Here is a 19,016-nt window from a genome sequence, read left to right as displayed (position 1 = left end):
AGGCCCAATGAATATCTGAGCGCTATGTGACAGGCTCGATGGCACAGCTGTGACCAAAGTGACTCCAGGATAAGGGAGATTGGATTGCTTTTAAAAAAGCAGTTTGCGGAGCAGTGGGTAAACAGCAATGCCAGCCTGTCAGGAAGCCTTAAAAGGCAGCCCAACAACCAACACCACTGATACACCACTATATAGCCTCCCCTTGCACTGCACACACAGTGACTGGTGTGTTGTGCAGGCCAAATTGCTAGCAGCAGAAGCAGTTTTTTTTTCTTCTCAGCAGGACAAAAAAAAAAAATTGGGATTGCTTTTAAAAAAGCAGTTTTCGGAGCAGTGGGTAAACAGCAATGCCAGCCTGTCAGGAAGCCTTAAAAGGCAGCCCAACAACCAACACCACTGATACACCACAATATAGCCTCCCCTTGCACTGCACACACAGTGACTTGTGTGTTGTGCAGGCCAAATCGCTAGCAGCAGAAGCAGTTTTTTTGTCTTCTTCCCTGCCTAACGCTCTCCCTACAGAATCAGCAGCAACCTCTCCCTATACTGAGATCGGCAGAAGTAAGATGGCGGTCGGCGTGCACGCCCTTTTATACCCCCTGTGACGCCCACCAAAGCAAGCCAATCACTTGCATGCCCTTCTGAAAGATGGTGGTGACCCCTGCCTATGTCATCACGTTGCCCACAGTGTCCGTGGATCCTGATTGGCTGTAAAAGAGCGCAAAACAAACTTTTGAAACGCGACTTTGGCGCGTAAGTCGCCGACCTCGTGGCCGACCTCATCCTAGGGTCGGGTTTCGTTTCATGAAACCCGACTTTGACAAAAGTCGGCGACTTTTGAAATTTTTCGACCTGTTTCGCTCAACTCTAGTCAAAAGCAATAATAAAGGATATTGGGGATTTGTCAAAAGTAAAAGAAAAGTCAAAGATGCTATAGGATTTTTACAAGATGAAAATGATGAAATGGTAAGACAGGATGTTGAGAAGGCCTAACTTTTAAATTCCTATTTTGCATCTGTTTTCTCTCAGAAAGGAAATGTAACATTAACTTTTCTTCACTGTCCTATTAGAAGAATCCAGAATATCTATAAACAGAAAGATAGTGAAGAAACACTTAGCTAACCTAAATTAATTCAAGTCTCCAGGTCCAGATGAATTACACCCCAGAGTACTGAAGGAGATAGCAGAAGAAATTTTTGAACCCCTCTCCATAATCTTTGAAAATTCTTGGAGAACAGGAGAAGTCCCAGAAGACTGGAGAAGAACAAATGTTGTTCCTATCTTCAAAAAGGGGAAGAAGGTGGACCCAGGCAACTATAGGCCGGTGAGTCTGACTTCTATACCAGGAAAGATCTTTGAACAAATTATTAAACAACATGTATGTCAGTACCTGGATAAGAATGAAGTAATTAAACAGAGTCAGCATGGGTTTGTAACTAATAAGTCATGCCAGACTAACTTAATTTCCTTCTATGACGGAATCACTGATTGGGTGGATCAAGGAAATGCTGTAGATATAGTATATCTTGACTTCAGCAAAGCATTTGACAAAGTATCTCATACAATCCTTATTGAAAAAATGACTAAGTATGGAATGGACAAGGCAACTGTTAGGTGGATTCATAACTGGCTTAGTGATCAGACCCAAAGAGTGGGCGTAAATGGCTGCACATCCAGTTGGAAGAATGTCTCAAGTGGGGTACCACAGGGCTCTGTCCTGGGCCCTGTATTGTTCAACATCTTTATCAACGATTTAGATGAAGGAATTGAGGGTAAACTGATTAAATTTGCTGATGACACAAAGCTAGGAGGGATAGCTAATACTAGAGAAGAGAGAGAGGATTCAAAAAGATATAAATAACGTGGAGCAGTGGGCAGCAACTAACAGAATGGTTTTTAACAGGGAAAAATGCAAAGTACTACATCTGGGCAATAAAAATGAAAAAAGCATATACAGAATGGGAGGAATAAGGCTAAGCAACAGCACATGTGAAAAAGATGTGGGTATACTAATAGATCACAGACTGAATATGAGTCAACAGTGTGATGCAGCAGCAAAAAAGGCAAATGCAATTCTGGGATGTATTAACAGAAGCATACAGTCTAGATCACGTGAAGTCATTATTGCCCTCTACTCCTCTTTGGTCAGACCTCATCTGGAATATTGTGTCCAGTTTTGGGCACCACATTTTAAAAAAGACATCAACAAACTGGAGCAAGTTCAGAAAAGAATGACCAGAATGGTGACCGGTCTGCAAACCCTGTCTTATGAGGAAAGGTTGCAGGATTTGGGAATGTTTAGTTTGCAAAAGGGAAGACTGAGAGGAGACTTAATAGCTGTCTACAAATATCTAAAGGGCTGTCACATTGTAGAAGGATCATCTTTATTCTCATTTGCACAAGGAAAGACTAGAAGCAATGGGATGAAACTGAATGGGAGGAGACACAGATTAGATATTAGAAAAAACTTTTTGACAGTTAGAGTGATCAATGAGTGGAACAGGCTGCCATGAGAAGTGATGAGTTCTCCTTCAATGGAAGTCTTCAAACAGAGGCTGGACAGACATCTGACTGGGATGATTTAGCGAGTCCTGCTTTGAGCAGGGGGGTTGGACCAGATGGCCCAGGAGGTCCCTTCCAACTCTACGATTCTATGATTAGCTTGGAATTACCTAATAAGGTATATGAATATGGAATTTTAAAAGCAGATATGCCAAAGATTGAGCCAAAATTATTGCACTCTCTAATTGTCTCTTTTGTGCTCATTATCTATCCAAGAGACACATCATCACTTTCAAACTGTCCTGATTTTGCCATATGGACATTATCACAAATGAGGCATGACTTAAGGAAACTTTACCCCAAAGTGTGCATTGCTGAGTATTTGTGGGAGTTATCAGGTGGTCCTGGTTAGAGGTTTAGAGAGAATCTGTCAACACAATTTTATAGAGTAAAGAAATGACTGTAATGGTGCTGTAATACTGTCATGGTTTGGGTATGGTTAATGTCCTGTTCTCTCAGGGTTAATTTTGCTGGCCTCCCTTTGGATCTGGGAGGGGTATTTATACTCACTCCAGACTAGGATTCCCTGTCAGCTATAGTTTCATCTAGTCTGTGTGCTTGACCCCTGCAGCGTGTGCCCGGTTTGAAATTGTTTTGCTTGTTCTCCGTGCGTTACTCTGCTTGTTTGTTCTTTTGGATTTTTGACCTCTGGTTTCCCTTCTGACAATCCCATGTTTCACCCCTTTGGTACCTCGTGATACCCTGGTTCTGATCTTAGCTTGTTTGACTACTCTCCTGTGTTTATCGTCTCCTCTGCACCCCGGTATCTGGCTCCGCCCCGACCACCTCCTACTCTGTCACATGGTTCAGGTCCTGTTTGTTACCTGGTTAGTTACCCGGCGCTTTGCTCAGCTCCCTTGCTGCTGTGTGCAGCTCTCCCCGCAGCAGTAATACCCGGGAGTCGTGACAAATACAGAATAATTGATACCTTTGGTGAAGAAATCGGCTTTACTGTCCTTCATTAATCACCATTTTTAGATTTTGGTGCACAGGGGTCGGACTGTGCACTGGGTCTTCTCCCTGTCTCTGATTCCCTGGCCCCTCTGAAGAACTATACATTTCTTCATCAACGGTATCAATGTAATCAGTATTATAGCGCCATTACAGCAATTTCTTACCTTACATTATAAAATTGTGCCGACAGATTTTCTATAAATGTCCCAAGTTTTGTGAATGTAAGTAAGTGTACACTTTAGTACAACTTCAGGTTGGTCAATCAAGTCTTACCTGTTCATAAACAAAAGTAGCTATAATTTTTTTAGCAGAACACAAGGGAAATATGTAAAAAAGTCAAAAGTTCAGTATATACTTGCCACCTTAGGTGACTGTGCTGTTCACATATTTTTGACACTACCATGTATGTAAAGGTACTGTCACACTTAGCGATGTACCAGCGATCCCGACCAGCGATATGACGCTGTCAGGATCGCTGGTACATCGCTAAGTGGTCGCTAGTGAGCTGCCACATAGGCAGATCTCACCAGCGACATCGCTGGGGACGGGGGTCGCTACTTACCTGTCACACCAGGCGATCCTGCGTCCTCCCGCCCGCCTCCATGCATCGCTCGTCGTCACAGCAGGAAGCGCCGCAGGAAGCTGACGACGAGAAACAGTCCTGAACGTTCTCGCGCGATCAGCGATAACCAGCGGGGGAGCGGGTCGTAGGTAAGTATCACACACAGCGATATCGCTAGCAATATCGCTATAACGTCACTAGTTATAGCGATATTGCTAGCGATATCTCTTAGTGTGACTGGCCCTTTAGAGACATAAAAATTGGGGAAACAAGGAACTTACCAGTAAGGAATAATTGGCTTTGGCTTTGACTAAATTCGTTATGAGTTCTGCAGTGTGCTGGAAGTGGATTTTTTCTGTAAAATAAGATTAGTATCAGTAAAGGGGACAAATTAATTATAGCACATTTTCTCATTGCTCAGTGAGGAGCATCTGTCTAATAGGTCCTTATCATTATGGAATAGATTAAGGATTAATAAAGCATTACTCACCATCTGCAGTAGCATGGATAATCAAAAATTTAGCTTTATTCGATAAAGACTCTCGAACTGTTACTTTGGCCAACTGTGGAAACATAGATTAAAGAGGCTATCTTCAGCAAAGGGATGGAAAATTGGCTTTACACAAATGACTGATAAGCTTCAATGAAAAGTCACACATGCCTTATGTGAATAGAACAAAGGGTATGGATTTCTGGCAAATTGAATAGCTTTTTATGCTGTTTGCTATAAGACATCCTCTCGGTGGCTACATACAAAAATCATAGGTTTTATGCTATCGCAGCAGAATGCCAGAAGCTTCCCATAATAACTGAATATATTAGCTGTAACAGTGTTTGAGATCAGGAATTAATGCTGTAATTACTAGTGATTACAAGAAAGTGCTGGAAATTACCTTTAAGGTACAATTAGTCTTGGGTATGATACACTGTATTTTTCAGCTTGTTTCGATTTGATAAACTTCGTTTAATTCTGATTTTCTGTAGTACATTTCTAGGAGAAGTTATTCACCCCAAATTTAATGTTCCTTATTATTCTCTGGGGACACGCCAGAGTATAGTAAACTTGATATGTAAAAAAAAAAAATAAGAAAAATCATTATACTTAATTCACCGATGACCTCTCTGGCCCCTTCTCTTCACCGTCACCTTTCTCGATCTACTCTCATCTTCTGACCCCATTGCTTACACTGAAATCCTTGGGAGTTTCACACTGAGCCAGGGCATCCTGGTCTGATCAGGCCTAGGATGGTTCTGCATAAGCATGAAGAAGGTCACTATGCCATGACGTTATGACATGCGACGTGACCATGCATGCGCTGAACCATCCGGGGCCTCATCAGAGCCAGCTCAGTGTGAGAGGCCTGGGGATTTCAGTACTCACAGAGAGAATCAGAAAATGTGATGAGGGTCAGATGTATGATGGTGATTAGTGGTGAAGCCGGAGAGATGAGCGATAAACTGAGCATAAGGACTTTTAAAATTTTCTTCTTTTACGCTTCAGAAAAATGGTGGCCAGCAGCTGCCATTTTGCTGAATTTGCGCAGAAGTGAACTTCAAAAAAATTTGACGTAGTAAGTAAAACAATGTACAAAAATCCCAAGTAAAAAAAAACATGTAGCCATATAAACTTACGCATTTCAAACCTAACCTTTGATTTTCAAAGATTCTTAGACATAGCTATTTTTTTTTCATGCCATGATTAACAATCCTTAAAAATGAAAGGTTTGAAATACATAGGCTAGTATGGCTATATTTCATAATAATAATGTCTCATTTTATTTAAAAAATGCCGACACAGGTTGAAGCATATCAGTGAAATATCTAATAAGCATAATTAAATCAACTAAAAGGGAAAAAAATCAGTATAAAAATCTCAGGTTGTTGGTATTTTGTGATGATTCAAAGTTTAGGTCTGACAATATTTTCCACTGTGCCAAGGATCCTGACATTGATACGCATCTTAACCTGGAATCGGCTGTCAGTTCCATGATTGTAACTCTAGCGCCAAGTTTTAGTATCACTGTTGCCTTCCAGTGTTTGCAACTGGCTGCAGCTATACAACTGCCAATGAGGCTCCTGAGTCACTGCTTGGGAAACATGCATATAGCAATAGATGCTGAGAATAAATCAAGTTACATAAAATAATGTTAGTCTGTGCCAAAGCAAGAGCTTCTCAAATATTCATACCTCATATGCCCCGTAGGCTCCATTATCAAAGGTATGTAGTCCCAAATACCTCTCCGAAAAAGCAGATGCTTAAAGAAATAAAACATATTAAGACTGGAATCATTTTCCAGGAAGAAACATTACAAGTAAGTATCTTAGTTGGTATACATGCAGAAAATGAGATTTAAAGACAACCTTTCAGCACGAGTGTTGTACTGTAAAAGTAAAGACCTTGCTGTAATGGCGCTGTAATACTGATTAACACTGATACCTTTGGAGGTAAAAATCCGCTTGTTGGTTCTTCTTTAATTACCATCATTTTCTGCTAATTATAATTTGGTGCACAGGGGCCGGACTGTGCACTGTGTGTTTTCCTCCTTATCTGTGATTCCACGGCTCCTCTGCCTGCTCCTGTGTATGAAGAAGCCATTTTAAACAAAGGAGGCAGGTCACTTAAAAAACAGTGGCCTGTGATTCACAGAACAGAGGCAGGTAGGCATTCATGTGCAATAGATCATAGAATCATAGAATGTTAGAGATGGAAGGGACCTCCCTATCCATCCCTCTGCTCAATGCAGGATTCACTAAATGGTCTCAGACAGATGTCTGTCCAGCCACTGTTTGAAGACTTTCATTGAAGGAGAACTCACCACCTCTCGTGACAGCCTGTTCCACTCATTGCTTACTCTCACTGTCAAAAGTTTTTTCTAATATCTAATCTGTATCTTCCCTGTAAAAGTTTCATTACATTTCTCCTTGTGTTTCCACGTGCAAAAGAGATGATCCCTGTACACTGTGACATCCATTAAGATAATTATAGCCAACTATTAAGTCTCAGAAGGCTAAGAGGAGCGCCATTACAGCAAGGTCTTTACTTTTACTTTACTTTGCTGATTCATGTGCAGTCTGTGATCTATGCCCAAGTCTTTTTCACATGTGCTGTTGCATAGTGTTCTCATCATTGTACGCCCGGTCTTGAACGCTGGTGACCTCACTGATGTCTGCATTTTTGAGAAAGTTCTCAAACAGACATCAATGACATCAGTGAGTTCACCGGAGTTCATCGACTATGAACTCCGCTCACTTTATTGATGTCATCCTTGGAGCTGCAAATGAGTTCTCAGCCTTATTCTCAGTGTCTCCTGGATTGATGACTGATTGGTTGCATCTTGCAATCCAAATGTAGCTGAGTTGTCAGTTGGGCTCTTCGTGGGACAAATGGATTATCGTAGGACAGGTCATAAATATGATGTTTTTTATTTTTAATTTTGTAAATAAATAGGTAAAAGAGGATCGGGTAGTTTTATTTCAAATAAAGGACTTTATTCTGGCTGTGGGGATAGTAATGGGGGGTCTTATAGATGTCTCTCCATTACTAATCCCTGGTTTTGATGTCAGTGGACATAAAACAGCTGACATCAGCCCCAAAACTATTACCCCACTTGTCATTGCAACACCGGTAGTGGGAAGAGCAGAGGCTAAGTACCAGGATTGGCGAATCTTATAGATTCACTATTTCATGGGCAGCTGAGAGCTGTTATTCTTAGTCTTGGAGTAGACCAATATCTTTGGCCCTTCCTTAGGCTATTAATATCAGCCTGCAGCTGTCAGTTTAGCTTTTGATGGTTGTTGAATATAGGGGAGACCCAACATAATTTTTTGGGGAGGTATCCCCTATAATAGCTTATAAAAGCTAAGCAAACAGCTGTTAGCTGATATTATTAGCCTGGCAACCTTTATGGCCATTGGCAACTGGATATTAACATCAGCCACCAGATGTTGCCTTTCCCTCAGCTGGTTATGAAAATTACAGGGGACCCCACACTGTTTCTTTCATTTATTTTTTTATTTATTAACAATTACTGTAAAATACCAACCCAAGGTAACCTTAGTTCACAGCCTCCAGGTGCTCCAGCAGCTTGAAACTCTAGTAATCTTAAACTGTGCCTCACCATTTCCCATGAGGTTTCCATCCTTGCAGCTGCTGAAAGACTCGCTGGCTGTGAACTCTAGTAACTTTAAGGTTACCTGAGTTCAAAGCCACCAGGTCTCACAGTAGGTCGAGTGTCAGACTGATGAATGCTGGAGTGTCGAATGCCGATCTCGAGGTTGTTCATCAGTCCAGCAATATCACTTGCAAAGCAAAAAAAACAGCTGCTATAAACTCTGGTGATCTTACTGTACTTGTTAATAAAAAAAATGATAAAAAAAGGCATGGGTCCCTTTACATTTTCATAACCACCGGAGTTAAAGCCCAAGGCTAGGGGATGATGTTTAATATTCTGGGAATGGGCCAATATCCATGAAGGCTCTCAGGCTATTAATACCAGCACACAGCTGTTTGCTTAGCCTCTACTGGTTAATTTATGAGAGACCACGCAAAAATAATTTATTTCATTAATTATAACAAATTTATTAGATACAGAGTTCTTTAAGAAATTTGATAGGGGTGTATTTATATTTACCAACTTTTTTATTGTTAAAAGACCACCAATCGGTATATATTTATTGATCAGTGGTTGTTTAGAAGCCAGTTTAAACAGGAAAACCGCTCTTCAGTTGCACACTGTATGATCTGATCACTCACTGCGGATAAGCTGCCATTCTTCTTGACACGTGAATGAGGTCCTGGGAAAGAGAGGATGAGGGGAAAGAGAGCGAAATCGCTATCTAAGCGCAGTAGATGAGTGAATCTGACTTGCTGAGAAAAGTACAACTTAAATCTTGCTCACCTGTTGTGGTTATGCAAAGAGGCACAACACTGGGAAAAGTTTGCAAACAAGGGTGATCCTTACTTAACCCAACTTGGAATTAGAGGGTTATGCAGCAAAAGAACCACGTATCTCTGATATTGAATCAGATGATATTTTATTTTGTATAGCAAATACAAAAGTTTCTACACTTGATGAAGGCCAACATGGCCGAAACGCGTTGTTTTCTTAAAATAAGTTTTTAATGTGTTTTATAAAATTTTGTATTTGCTAAACATAGCCAATAAAATATCATCTGATTCAACATCAGAGATCCTTGCTTCTTTGGCAATATAACCCTCTTATTCCAAATAGGGTTAAGGATCCTCTGAAGGAAGCGCCCTGAAACTTCCTTATTCATATTGTTCTTGACACAGTAGGGCTTGCTTACACAGTCTGATGCACTGTCAAGGATGATGATTTTTTTTGGCAAACTAGAAGATCATTTCACCTGATGAATGAGCATTTTTCTCGTTCATTGGAAGACTGTTTAGACTGCACGATTCTGGTTCATGATTATCAAACAGTGTAAACATTCCAGAAGACTGTGTTCTTAGCTTTGGAAGTCATGACACTGTGATGGACCTGACTTGATAGGATTGTCTGGATTGCTATACTGCACTATTTTTACCTAAATTTTACCTGAATAGAACCTAAATATTACATAAGAAATACAACATTAAAAAAAATCTAAAATATTTAGTAAATGTGAATACCTTACCATATAGTTTAAAATCTGTTATAGGAGAAAGAGCTGAGCCACATGCAAATAGATCATCTGCCATGGATGTCACGAGTCGTGTGCTCAAATATCCTCCATATTCCTTTAACATGAGAGAAAGATTTCTTAACTTCAGAATTTCATTCCACCTTAACAGTTGCAATGCTACAAATTGAGGGTTGAACACAGTAACCTTAAGTTATCTACTTATGCCAAAAGAACAAGCTTTGGAGAAATATCTGGGATATGTACAGTATCTTCATATTTTTTCTTATACTGTATGATATATTCAATGCATTGAATAAAACCACTGCAATCCTACAGCATTCTCCTGGAATTTGTCAGCGCGGAATATAACTACGAATTCCCTTTGGATATATCATTTCTTCTGGTCACTAAGGACCTGTGGATCTGCAGCAGCCGCTACCTACATGCTCTTATCTCATCCTAACCAGGTGAGCAAATTTCATGATATACTCTATCCTTTGTAACGTGGATAAGACCCTATTGCGCTTTTTGTCCCCCCCCCCATTTTTTTGCAATTCTTATACTGTATGGAATACCATAGTCAACAGAGTTGAGCAATATGATTCGGAGGACTCTGTTCAAGAAGCTGTAGCGGTACTCTGTGGGAGCTAGACTAGAGCACTGCAGACTTCCTACGGTATATCAGCATCTTGAGCACCTTTCCTTATTAGAAAGCATTACTTAGCAAGTCCTATTAGAAAAGGAGCCCAGAATGCTAGCAGGTAGTACAATATTCACTGTGCTTTGCTCAGGCTGCACAGAGTGGCCACTGGACCAGACGCCTGTGAATCGTTTGACTCAACTCTAATAGTCAATATTTATTTATTACAGAAAAATCTTAAAAAAGGGTAACCCCTTTAAAGGGAATCTAGGAGCAGGTTTTTGTTATTAATCTGAGGTCAGTATGAGACAGGGGGCTGAGACACTACTGATTTCATGAATGTGCCACTTATTAGGCAGTTTGCTGTCATTTCAATATAATGAGTGTTTTATCAGCAGATTCACACTACAGGACTACAGCTCATGTGCATCCTGGTCTAACTCCGCCACCCAACACTGATTGGCAGCTTTCTGTCAATATACAAAATACACAGAAAGCTGCTAATCAGTGGTGTGGGCAGAGCAGTTTTCTCAGTTCAGATACATCTTAAAACTCTTGATTGTATCATAACTGCTGCATCCAGTAAACTAAAGCCCCCGTCACACATAGCGATCTCGCTAGCAAGATCGCTGCTGAGTCACAAGTTTTGTGACGCAACAGCGACCTCACCAGCGAGATCGCTGTGTGTGACACTTACCAGCGACCGGCCCCCCTGCCGAGTATCGCTGATCGTCCTGGAATGGCCTGGACATTTTTTTGATCGCTGGTCTCCCGCTGGCCAGCACGCATCGCTGCGTGTGGCAGCGAGCTGGCGTTGGTAACTAAGGTACACATCGGGTTTCTGAGCGGCGCGCAGCACTTAGAAACTCGAGTTGTACCTTAGTTACCAGCGCGCTGGTGCAGGGAGCTGGTAACCAAGGTACACATCGGGTTTCTAAGTGCTGCGCGTACTAAGGTACACAGTGGGTAACTAAGCGACGTGCGTCGCTTGTGAACCTCGTGTCGCTGGTGAAGCTGCCTGTTTGGCAGCTCACCAGCGACCATGTAGCGACACACCAGCGATCCTGATAAGGTCATATCGTTGTCGGGATCGCTGGTGCGTTGCTATGTGTGACGGGGCCTTAAGTGATACATCAATGGAATCGGGGTCTCTTCTCCTATATTAGGCTGCTCTCAGATAAGGGAGACAGATTCCCTTCAAGTTTGCTTCCTTTAATGATATTATTTGCCTTCATCAAGTGTTACTACGTAAAGTCGAAATTAATCTCATAGTCTTTTCATTTACACTTTAGTTTTTAAATTTTTCTTTTCTAGAAATGTCTGAAAAAAACTATTTAAAATCGCTAAACAAAAACACTCAGACTGCAATACTCGCTCATATGCTGATTGTGTGAATCCTCTCACCGAATCAAAAATAAATTGATATAATCTGAAGTTTGAATATTAGACATGGCTATGCATTAATGCCACAAAACAGATTTTGTTTAATCTAAAATACCCGAATACATCTCTGCGGTGTTTTGTGTACAATAAGTGAGAAATCTTGTTATAATTCCCGCTAAAACCTCTTGTCAATAAAAGTTGAATTAGTTTTAACTCCAAACTCATCCAAACCTAAAAACTATGAATATTTAACAAGTCCGACTGAGTGGCGAGCGAGCGAAAGGTGAATATAATTGTAGATTTACATCATTAAACATAATCTGATTCCAGGATTCAGCAGAAATTGTAAATTAGAGTCAGCCAATTATGGCTAGGACAAAATAATGTGTTTTATCTGGAAAGGAAATATTCAGAAAACACATAGATTGCATAGTGCTCTTACCCTAATTATAAATGTAATTTGATGAGAGGCTTTATAGTATCAGAGCACAAATATTGTGAGCCGAACTGATTGAAATAATCCACTCATCAATAAAATATTTGTTGATAATTGTGTTTTGTAAATCATCATAAGACATAAAAGCAATTATACTGCACAAAGTATGAAACATTTGCACAGGGTAGCCTGCAGGAAGCCAGGTCATATAGATTAAGAATTGTTATTAACCTGCTTGCTTAATGAGCAACTGCTGTCAAAACGATGAAATAATTCACATCAAACTTTATTATTAGATTTGTATTATGCTGAAGTTTATTCAAACTAATATTTTGAAAAAGAAAACAACTCCTTTTCTGAAAAATGCAGAGTGGCAGACACCCCATCAGAATAGATAAGGTCACTTTTTATCCCCTGGGAATCAACTGTGGTCTCAAAGAAAAGACTTGGTCAACCACACATTTATTTACCCTGCATCCGTCCGTGCAGTGAAAATGTAGCATTAAGAGACGAGCGATTCTTTTGAAATTTAAATTTGCCAACTTTATTTAATTTTCCCAAGAAATTTGATTCACGGTCCACAAATTTGTTAATGCACACTATGTGTTGAGGGGGGTTAATCGGCCATTTTAAGGGCTGGGTTTTTTGTGGACAACCATAGAGTGGGTGGGATTTTGTTCACCTTTTTTTTTTTTTTTTACCTCCCCATGGTGTGGTTTAAATAGACAGCCTCCTGAGGCATTCAGTGTTCAGTGTGTCTGGAGAGGCTAACTCCAGAGAAGTTTGTATTTATGCTAACCTGAAACTTTTTTTTTTTTAAGCAGACCCTGAGTGGGCAGATCCCCACTACCACAAGGACTGTGCTTTGTGCTACAATTTTGTTTTGTTTTCCCGTTTTGACCAAAGTACCTTGTTTATTTTTACTTTTACGTGGTTTTTGTCGCATATATAATAAACCAGTGAAGTTTTTAAAGAGACAGTGCTCCCATGTCTACATCAGTGTACGTCTGAGTGAGACGATCTACCACAGTGGACACAAATTAAAGATGTAACGGCACTGACGATCCACATGGTACAAGGGACTTTTCATACTTCTTTATATTAGAGCCTCTCAATATTAACTAAGATAATGTCTGGGCCTCACAAGACAGACCAAGATGAGGAATGGGCCTCACCATCTGTAGGCAAAGTTAATTTTCAAATTAAATATATCTCTCACTTTTACTTTTTTGTATATTAAACCCAGTATAACATAAACATTATTACAAGCACATAATGTGTCAACTATGTTGCTAAACTATAGATTGTTGATGCATAGAAAGGACTGTGTAACATAAGATTACATGTTTAAAAACTGTCTCACCAATAACTATAGGGCACCTCACTGGTGGGGCCAGCCTCACAATTTCAGAAGTACTAATCTATAGTGTAATGGTAAATATCTAACGTTAAACCAGATGCGAAGCATACAAAAGCATAGTTATGACGGAGCATAGGCCAACAAGAAGATCAGACCTTATGGGGAACTCTTCCTTCCAACACATCAACCATGTGTATTATGCTACTGATGAAATCAACCTTCACTGTCCTTCATAGACTGGAATATATTTTCAGAAACCAACTAAGAACGACCCAAATCCTCTTGGGTGATGTCAAATTGATACCAGGCCCCACCTCTTGAGGTCTGTAGTAGTAGGATGGTCTGCAAATATACAGTAGCCGACAACCCATTGTTTGCAGAAGATGACTATTATCGTGTTGCATGATCTGATGTGTTATGTGGTTCTATATTTTGTATTATCTAATTCAAGCATAACGTAATAATAATGGAGCATTACCTTTCCAAATACACCGACCCTCGTCTTATCTATATATTGGAATTTCAATAGTGATCTGTAATAAATAGAGAGGAAAAAGGAATAATCATAACTTCATAAAATTAAACCATTTGCACAAATCACTGGTGTATGTGCCACTTGTCCTGTATCAGAAAACTAACTCAAACAAATGGATCTATTTTTCAGGTTTTTTATTTTTTTAAACCAGTTTTATGGCTTCAAATTTTTCAAACTGTGCACAAAAAACATGCAACTTTATGGCCTTTTTGTACTGGCCTTGACACTTTTCTAAAAAGGAGTGGAAGATGTGGGAACAATGGAAACCAATTCCCTTTAGCAAAGATTATGTGCACACAAGAGATTCCACAATGGAATATCCACCAAATTATGCTGATTTTGTGGCGGATTTAATTGTGGAAATGCTGCAGATTTTGTGCAGCTTTCATCATTTGCATTCAAAAAGATGTCATCCACATTGATAACCCGCAGCATAAATTAACATGCTGCGGATTTCAGTGTGTGGAAGAAAGATCATAACATTTTATCCACAATGCTGCTACTGTATTACATATTGGATGCTCCACCCACAAAATCCACTAAATATAAACCCTGTATGGACATTGCCTTAGATTACATATGCAACATGCAACAGTGATAGACCATAAGAAAAGGACAGCTCATCTGTAAATCAGTGTCTTTTTCCGTAGTAAATAAAAATAGACGTCATGTCATGTGTACATACCCCAGAGCGGACAATTGGTCTCTTTCTTGTAAACTTCCAAGTTCTTTTCTCACTTCATGTAAAAGCTTTGTGCCTTGATAGCCACTTCCACGTCCATCAAACTTTACTACTACAACACTGAAAGAGCTGACAAGCGCTGTTATCCAATTAACTTCAAACTTTTCTGAGGCACTCTGACTTCCAGGATTGCCATCTCTATGAGAGAGAAAGGATGTAGTGTTAGTACTGGTATTTGGGAGGGTATTTTGTACTGTATAGTGGTATCTGGTGCTATTGGGCAGGTATTCTGTGCTGCACTGTGGTTTTTGGCCCTGCAGGGGAGGTGTGTTGTGCTGCACTGTGGTGTTTGGCACTGTAGGGGAAGGATGTTGTGCGGGAAGCAATGTTGTGTGGCATTGTGTTTTCTTTGGCACTTTGGGGGAGAGATATTGTGTTGTATTGTAGTGTTTGGCACTTTGGGGAAGTATGTTTTATGGCATTGTGGTGTTTTGTTTGGCATTACTGAAGTTTTGGGCACCACTTTTTAAAAAAAGACATCAACAAACTGGAGCAAGTTCAGAGAAGAGCGACCGTAATGGTGACTGGTCTGCAAAACATGTCGTATGAGGAACGGTTACAGGATTTGGGAATATTTAGCTTGCAAAAAAGAAGACTGAGAGGAGACTTAATAGCTGTCTACAAATATCTCAAGGGCTGTCACATTGTAGAAGGATCATCTTTATTCTCATTTGCACAAGGAAAGACTAGACTAGCAATAGGATGAAACTGAATGGGAGGAGACACAGATTAGTTAGATATTAGAAAAACTTTCTGACAGTGAGGGTGATCAATGAGTGGAACAGGCTGCCATGAGAGGTGGTGAGTTCTCCTTCCATGGACGTCTTCAACCAAAGGCTGGACAAATATCTGTCTGGGATGATTTAGTGAATCCTGCTTTGAGCAGGGGGTTGGACCAGATGACCCAGGAGGTCCATTCCAACTCTACGATTCTATGATATCAAAAATCACAGGAAGAAAAAATAGGATCAAATAAAGTCCAAAGACAAAAAATTATTTGAAAATATGAAAAACAATTTTATTGAATATACAGGAAACAGGAAAAATGGGGATTGTGTCAGAATGACCATAGGGGCACATAGGCTGAAAAAATGGAGCATACATTCTGGTGTATAGACCAAGGGATTAGAAATACATCAACATTGATGGGCTAACATGATGGTAAGTATATTGCACCTATCCCACATTAAAGTAATAATACCAGGCAGGGTACGAAAGAATGTATATAATCACATCACAAGAAGTCTTTTACCTGTCAGTATAGTAGATAGAGGTCCACCCAAGGCATACCCCCTCCCAACGCACATTTCGGCAGATGGCCTTTCTCAAGGGATTGCGATTGTCCTCTAATTTCCATATGTAAACCCACCTATAAGACTGTTTTTTAAGTGCTTTTTACTGGTTTAATGGGTTTCTCTTCCATGATATGGTTATGATTCTATGATATGTTGTGCTGAATTGTGGTGTCTTATTTTGCAATGCTGAGAAGGTATGTTAAGCTGCATTGTTGTGCCTTGTTTGACACTGCTGGGGAAGTTTGTTGTGTAATATTTTGATTTTGTGTTTGTCATTGCTGGTGAAGTATATTGTTTGCAATTGTGATTTTTTTTGTTTGGCACTGCTAGGGAGGTATGTTGTGCTTCATTGTGGTGTTTTGTTCGGCACCGCTGGGGAGGTATGTTGTGCTTCATTGTGGTGCTTTGTTTGGCACTGCTGGGATGGTATTTTGTGCTGCACTGAAGTATTTGGCGCTATTGCAAAGGCATGTTTTGTTGTACTCTAGAATTTGCCACTGTTGGGGAATTATTTTGTTTGGCCTTGTCATGTTAATGCTGCTAGAGTGGTTTTGTGCTGCACTGTAGTATGTGTTTGGCACTACTAGTGAGGTAAATTGGCTGAACTGTGGCATTTGGCACTTCTGGAAAGGCATTCTGAGATTCATCTGTAGTAGGTGGTGCTATTGAGGAGATATTTTGTACTACATTGCAGTGCTATTGGGGAGTTATGATTTGATGAACTGTGGCTTTCAGCGCCATTCTTTGTTATGTTGCATTGTGGTATTTGCTGCTGCTAAGCGGTTTTATATGGGTCACACAGGAATATTTGTTTTATATTTCTATGGCGGTAAAAAGGGCACAGTAACTACAGATGTGTGAAAAAAATGTTGCCCCCTTCTTGCATTCCTTTTCTTTTACATGTTTGCCACACTCAAAAGTATCAGATCACTAAACAAACTTAAATATTAGATAAAGAGAACACAAGTTACCACAAAATGCAGTTTTTCAATGAAAGTCTTTATTATTAAGGGAAAAATTAATCCAAACCTACAGGACCCTGTGGGAAACAGTGATTTCCCTCCCTTAATTTATGTTTTAACTGTGGTTTACCACATCTTTGGGAAGCTGAGTTCAAATTCCCTAGCCACACGCAGGCCTGATTACTGCAACGCCTAATGTCAATGAAGAAATCACTTAAATAGGACCTGCCTGAAAGTGAAGTAAAATAGTAACATAGTAACATAGTTTTTAAGGTTGGAAGAAGACTTTAAGTCCATCTAGTTCAACCCATATCCTAACCTAACATGCTCCAACATATTGATCCAGAGGAAGGCAAAAAGAAACATCATGTGGCAAACAGTAAGCTCCACATTGGGGAAAAAAATTCCTTCTCGAGTTCACATATGGAAATCAGACTAGTTCCCTGGATCAATGCCCTATCAAGGAATCTAGTGCATATAACCTGTAACATTATACTTTTCAAGAAAGGCACCAGTCCCTTCTGAAATTTTAGTAATTAAACACTCATTACAACATAATACAGCAGAAAGTTCCAGTCTCACTGCTCTTACAGTAAAGAATCCACATCTGTGATTATGCTTAAACCTTCTTTCCTCCAGACGTAGAGGATGCCCCCTTGTCCCCATCTCGGGTCTAAGAGTAAAAAGATCATTAGATAGGTCTTTGTATTGTCCCCGCATATATTTATACATTGTATTAAGATCACCCCTTAGCCTTCATTTTTCCAAACTAAATAACCCCAAGTGTAATAACCTGTCTCGGTATTGCAGACCCCCCAGTTCCCTAATAACTTTGGTCACTCTTCTCTGCACCTGCTCTAGTTCAGCTATGTGCAAATGACCAAAAGATCCAAAAGCTAGACATCATGCCACCAAACAAAGAAATTCTGGAACAAACGAGAAGCAAAGTAATTGAGATCTATCTGTCTGGAAAAGGTTATAAAGATTTTTGTAAAGATTTGGGACTCAATGAGAGCCATCATTCGTAAATGATGAAAACATGGAACAGTGGTGAACCTTCCCAGGAGTGGCCGCCTAACCAAAATTATCCCAAGAGCGCAAAGATTAATCCAAGAGGTTACAAAAGACCCCACAACAACATCCAAAGAATGGCAGGCCTCCCTTGCCTCAACTAAGGTCAGTGTTCATGACTCCACCATAAGAAAGAGACTGGGCAAAATTGGCCTGCATAGCAGTGTTCCAACTTGAAAACCTCTGCTGAGCAATAAGAACATAAAGGCTTGTCTCAGTTTTGACAGGAAACATCTTGATAATCCCCAAGGCTTTTGGGAGAATACTCTGTGGACTGAGGAGACAAAAGTTGAACTTTTTGAAAGGTGTATTTCCCATTACATATGAGGGAGAAGTAATACAGCATTTCAGAAAAGGAACATCATACCAACAGTATATTGTGGTGGTAATGTAGTTTTTGGGGGCTATTTTGCTGCTTCAGGACCTGGGAGACTTGATGTGGTAAATGGAACTATGAATTGTTCTGTCTACCAAAAATCCTGAAGGAGAATGTCCAGCCATCTGTTCATGACCTCAGGCTAAAGCATACTTGAGCTATGCAGCAGGACAATGATCCAAAACAAACCAGCAAGTCCACCTCTGAATGGCTATAGGAAAACAAAATTAAGACGTTGGAGTGACCTAGTAAATATCCTGAACTTAATCCAATCAAGATGCTGTGGCATGTCCTTAAAAAGACAGTTCATGCTCAGAAACCTTCCTATGTGGCTGAATTACAGCAATTCTGCAAAGTTGAGTGGGCCAAAATTCCTCCAGAGCATTGTAAAAGACTCATTGCCAGTTATCGGAAATGCTTGATTGTAGTTGTTGCTGCTAAGGGTAGCCAATCCAGTTATTAGGTTTTAGGGGCAGTCACTTTTTCACACAGGTCCCTGTAGGTTTGGATTTC

At 40.1% G+C, this 19,016-nt stretch overlaps 1 protein-coding gene across 3 annotated transcripts in view; it reads right to left on the bottom strand.

Annotated features, from left to right (window-relative positions):
* DPP6 (dipeptidyl peptidase like 6) overlaps window positions 1–19,016 on the bottom strand; it is a 1,805,197-nt gene that overhangs the window by 23,096 nt on the left and 1,763,085 nt on the right. For all 3 annotated transcript variants that reach the window (XM_073581572.1, XM_073581570.1, XM_073581571.1), the window contains exons 20-25: window positions 14,743–14,937; window positions 14,001–14,055; window positions 9,716–9,818; window positions 6,266–6,333; window positions 4,569–4,641; window positions 4,360–4,433 (exon numbers count right to left, since the gene is read on the bottom strand). In XM_073581572.1, coding sequence (XP_073437673.1) covers window positions 4,360–4,433; window positions 4,569–4,641; window positions 6,266–6,333; window positions 9,716–9,818; window positions 14,001–14,055; window positions 14,743–14,937 — 568 coding nt within the window. The remainder of the gene's footprint in view (window positions 1–4,359; window positions 4,434–4,568; window positions 4,642–6,265; window positions 6,334–9,715; window positions 9,819–14,000; window positions 14,056–14,742; window positions 14,938–19,016) is intronic.

Source organism: Dendrobates tinctorius, unplaced genomic scaffold (genome assembly GCF_039654945.1).
Source record: "Dendrobates tinctorius isolate UK_male_01 unplaced genomic scaffold, ASM3965494v1 ptg000070l, whole genome shotgun sequence".
NCBI lineage: Eukaryota > Metazoa > Chordata > Amphibia > Anura > Dendrobatidae > Dendrobates > Dendrobates tinctorius.
This window is presented reverse-complemented; position numbering and strand designations above follow the sequence as displayed.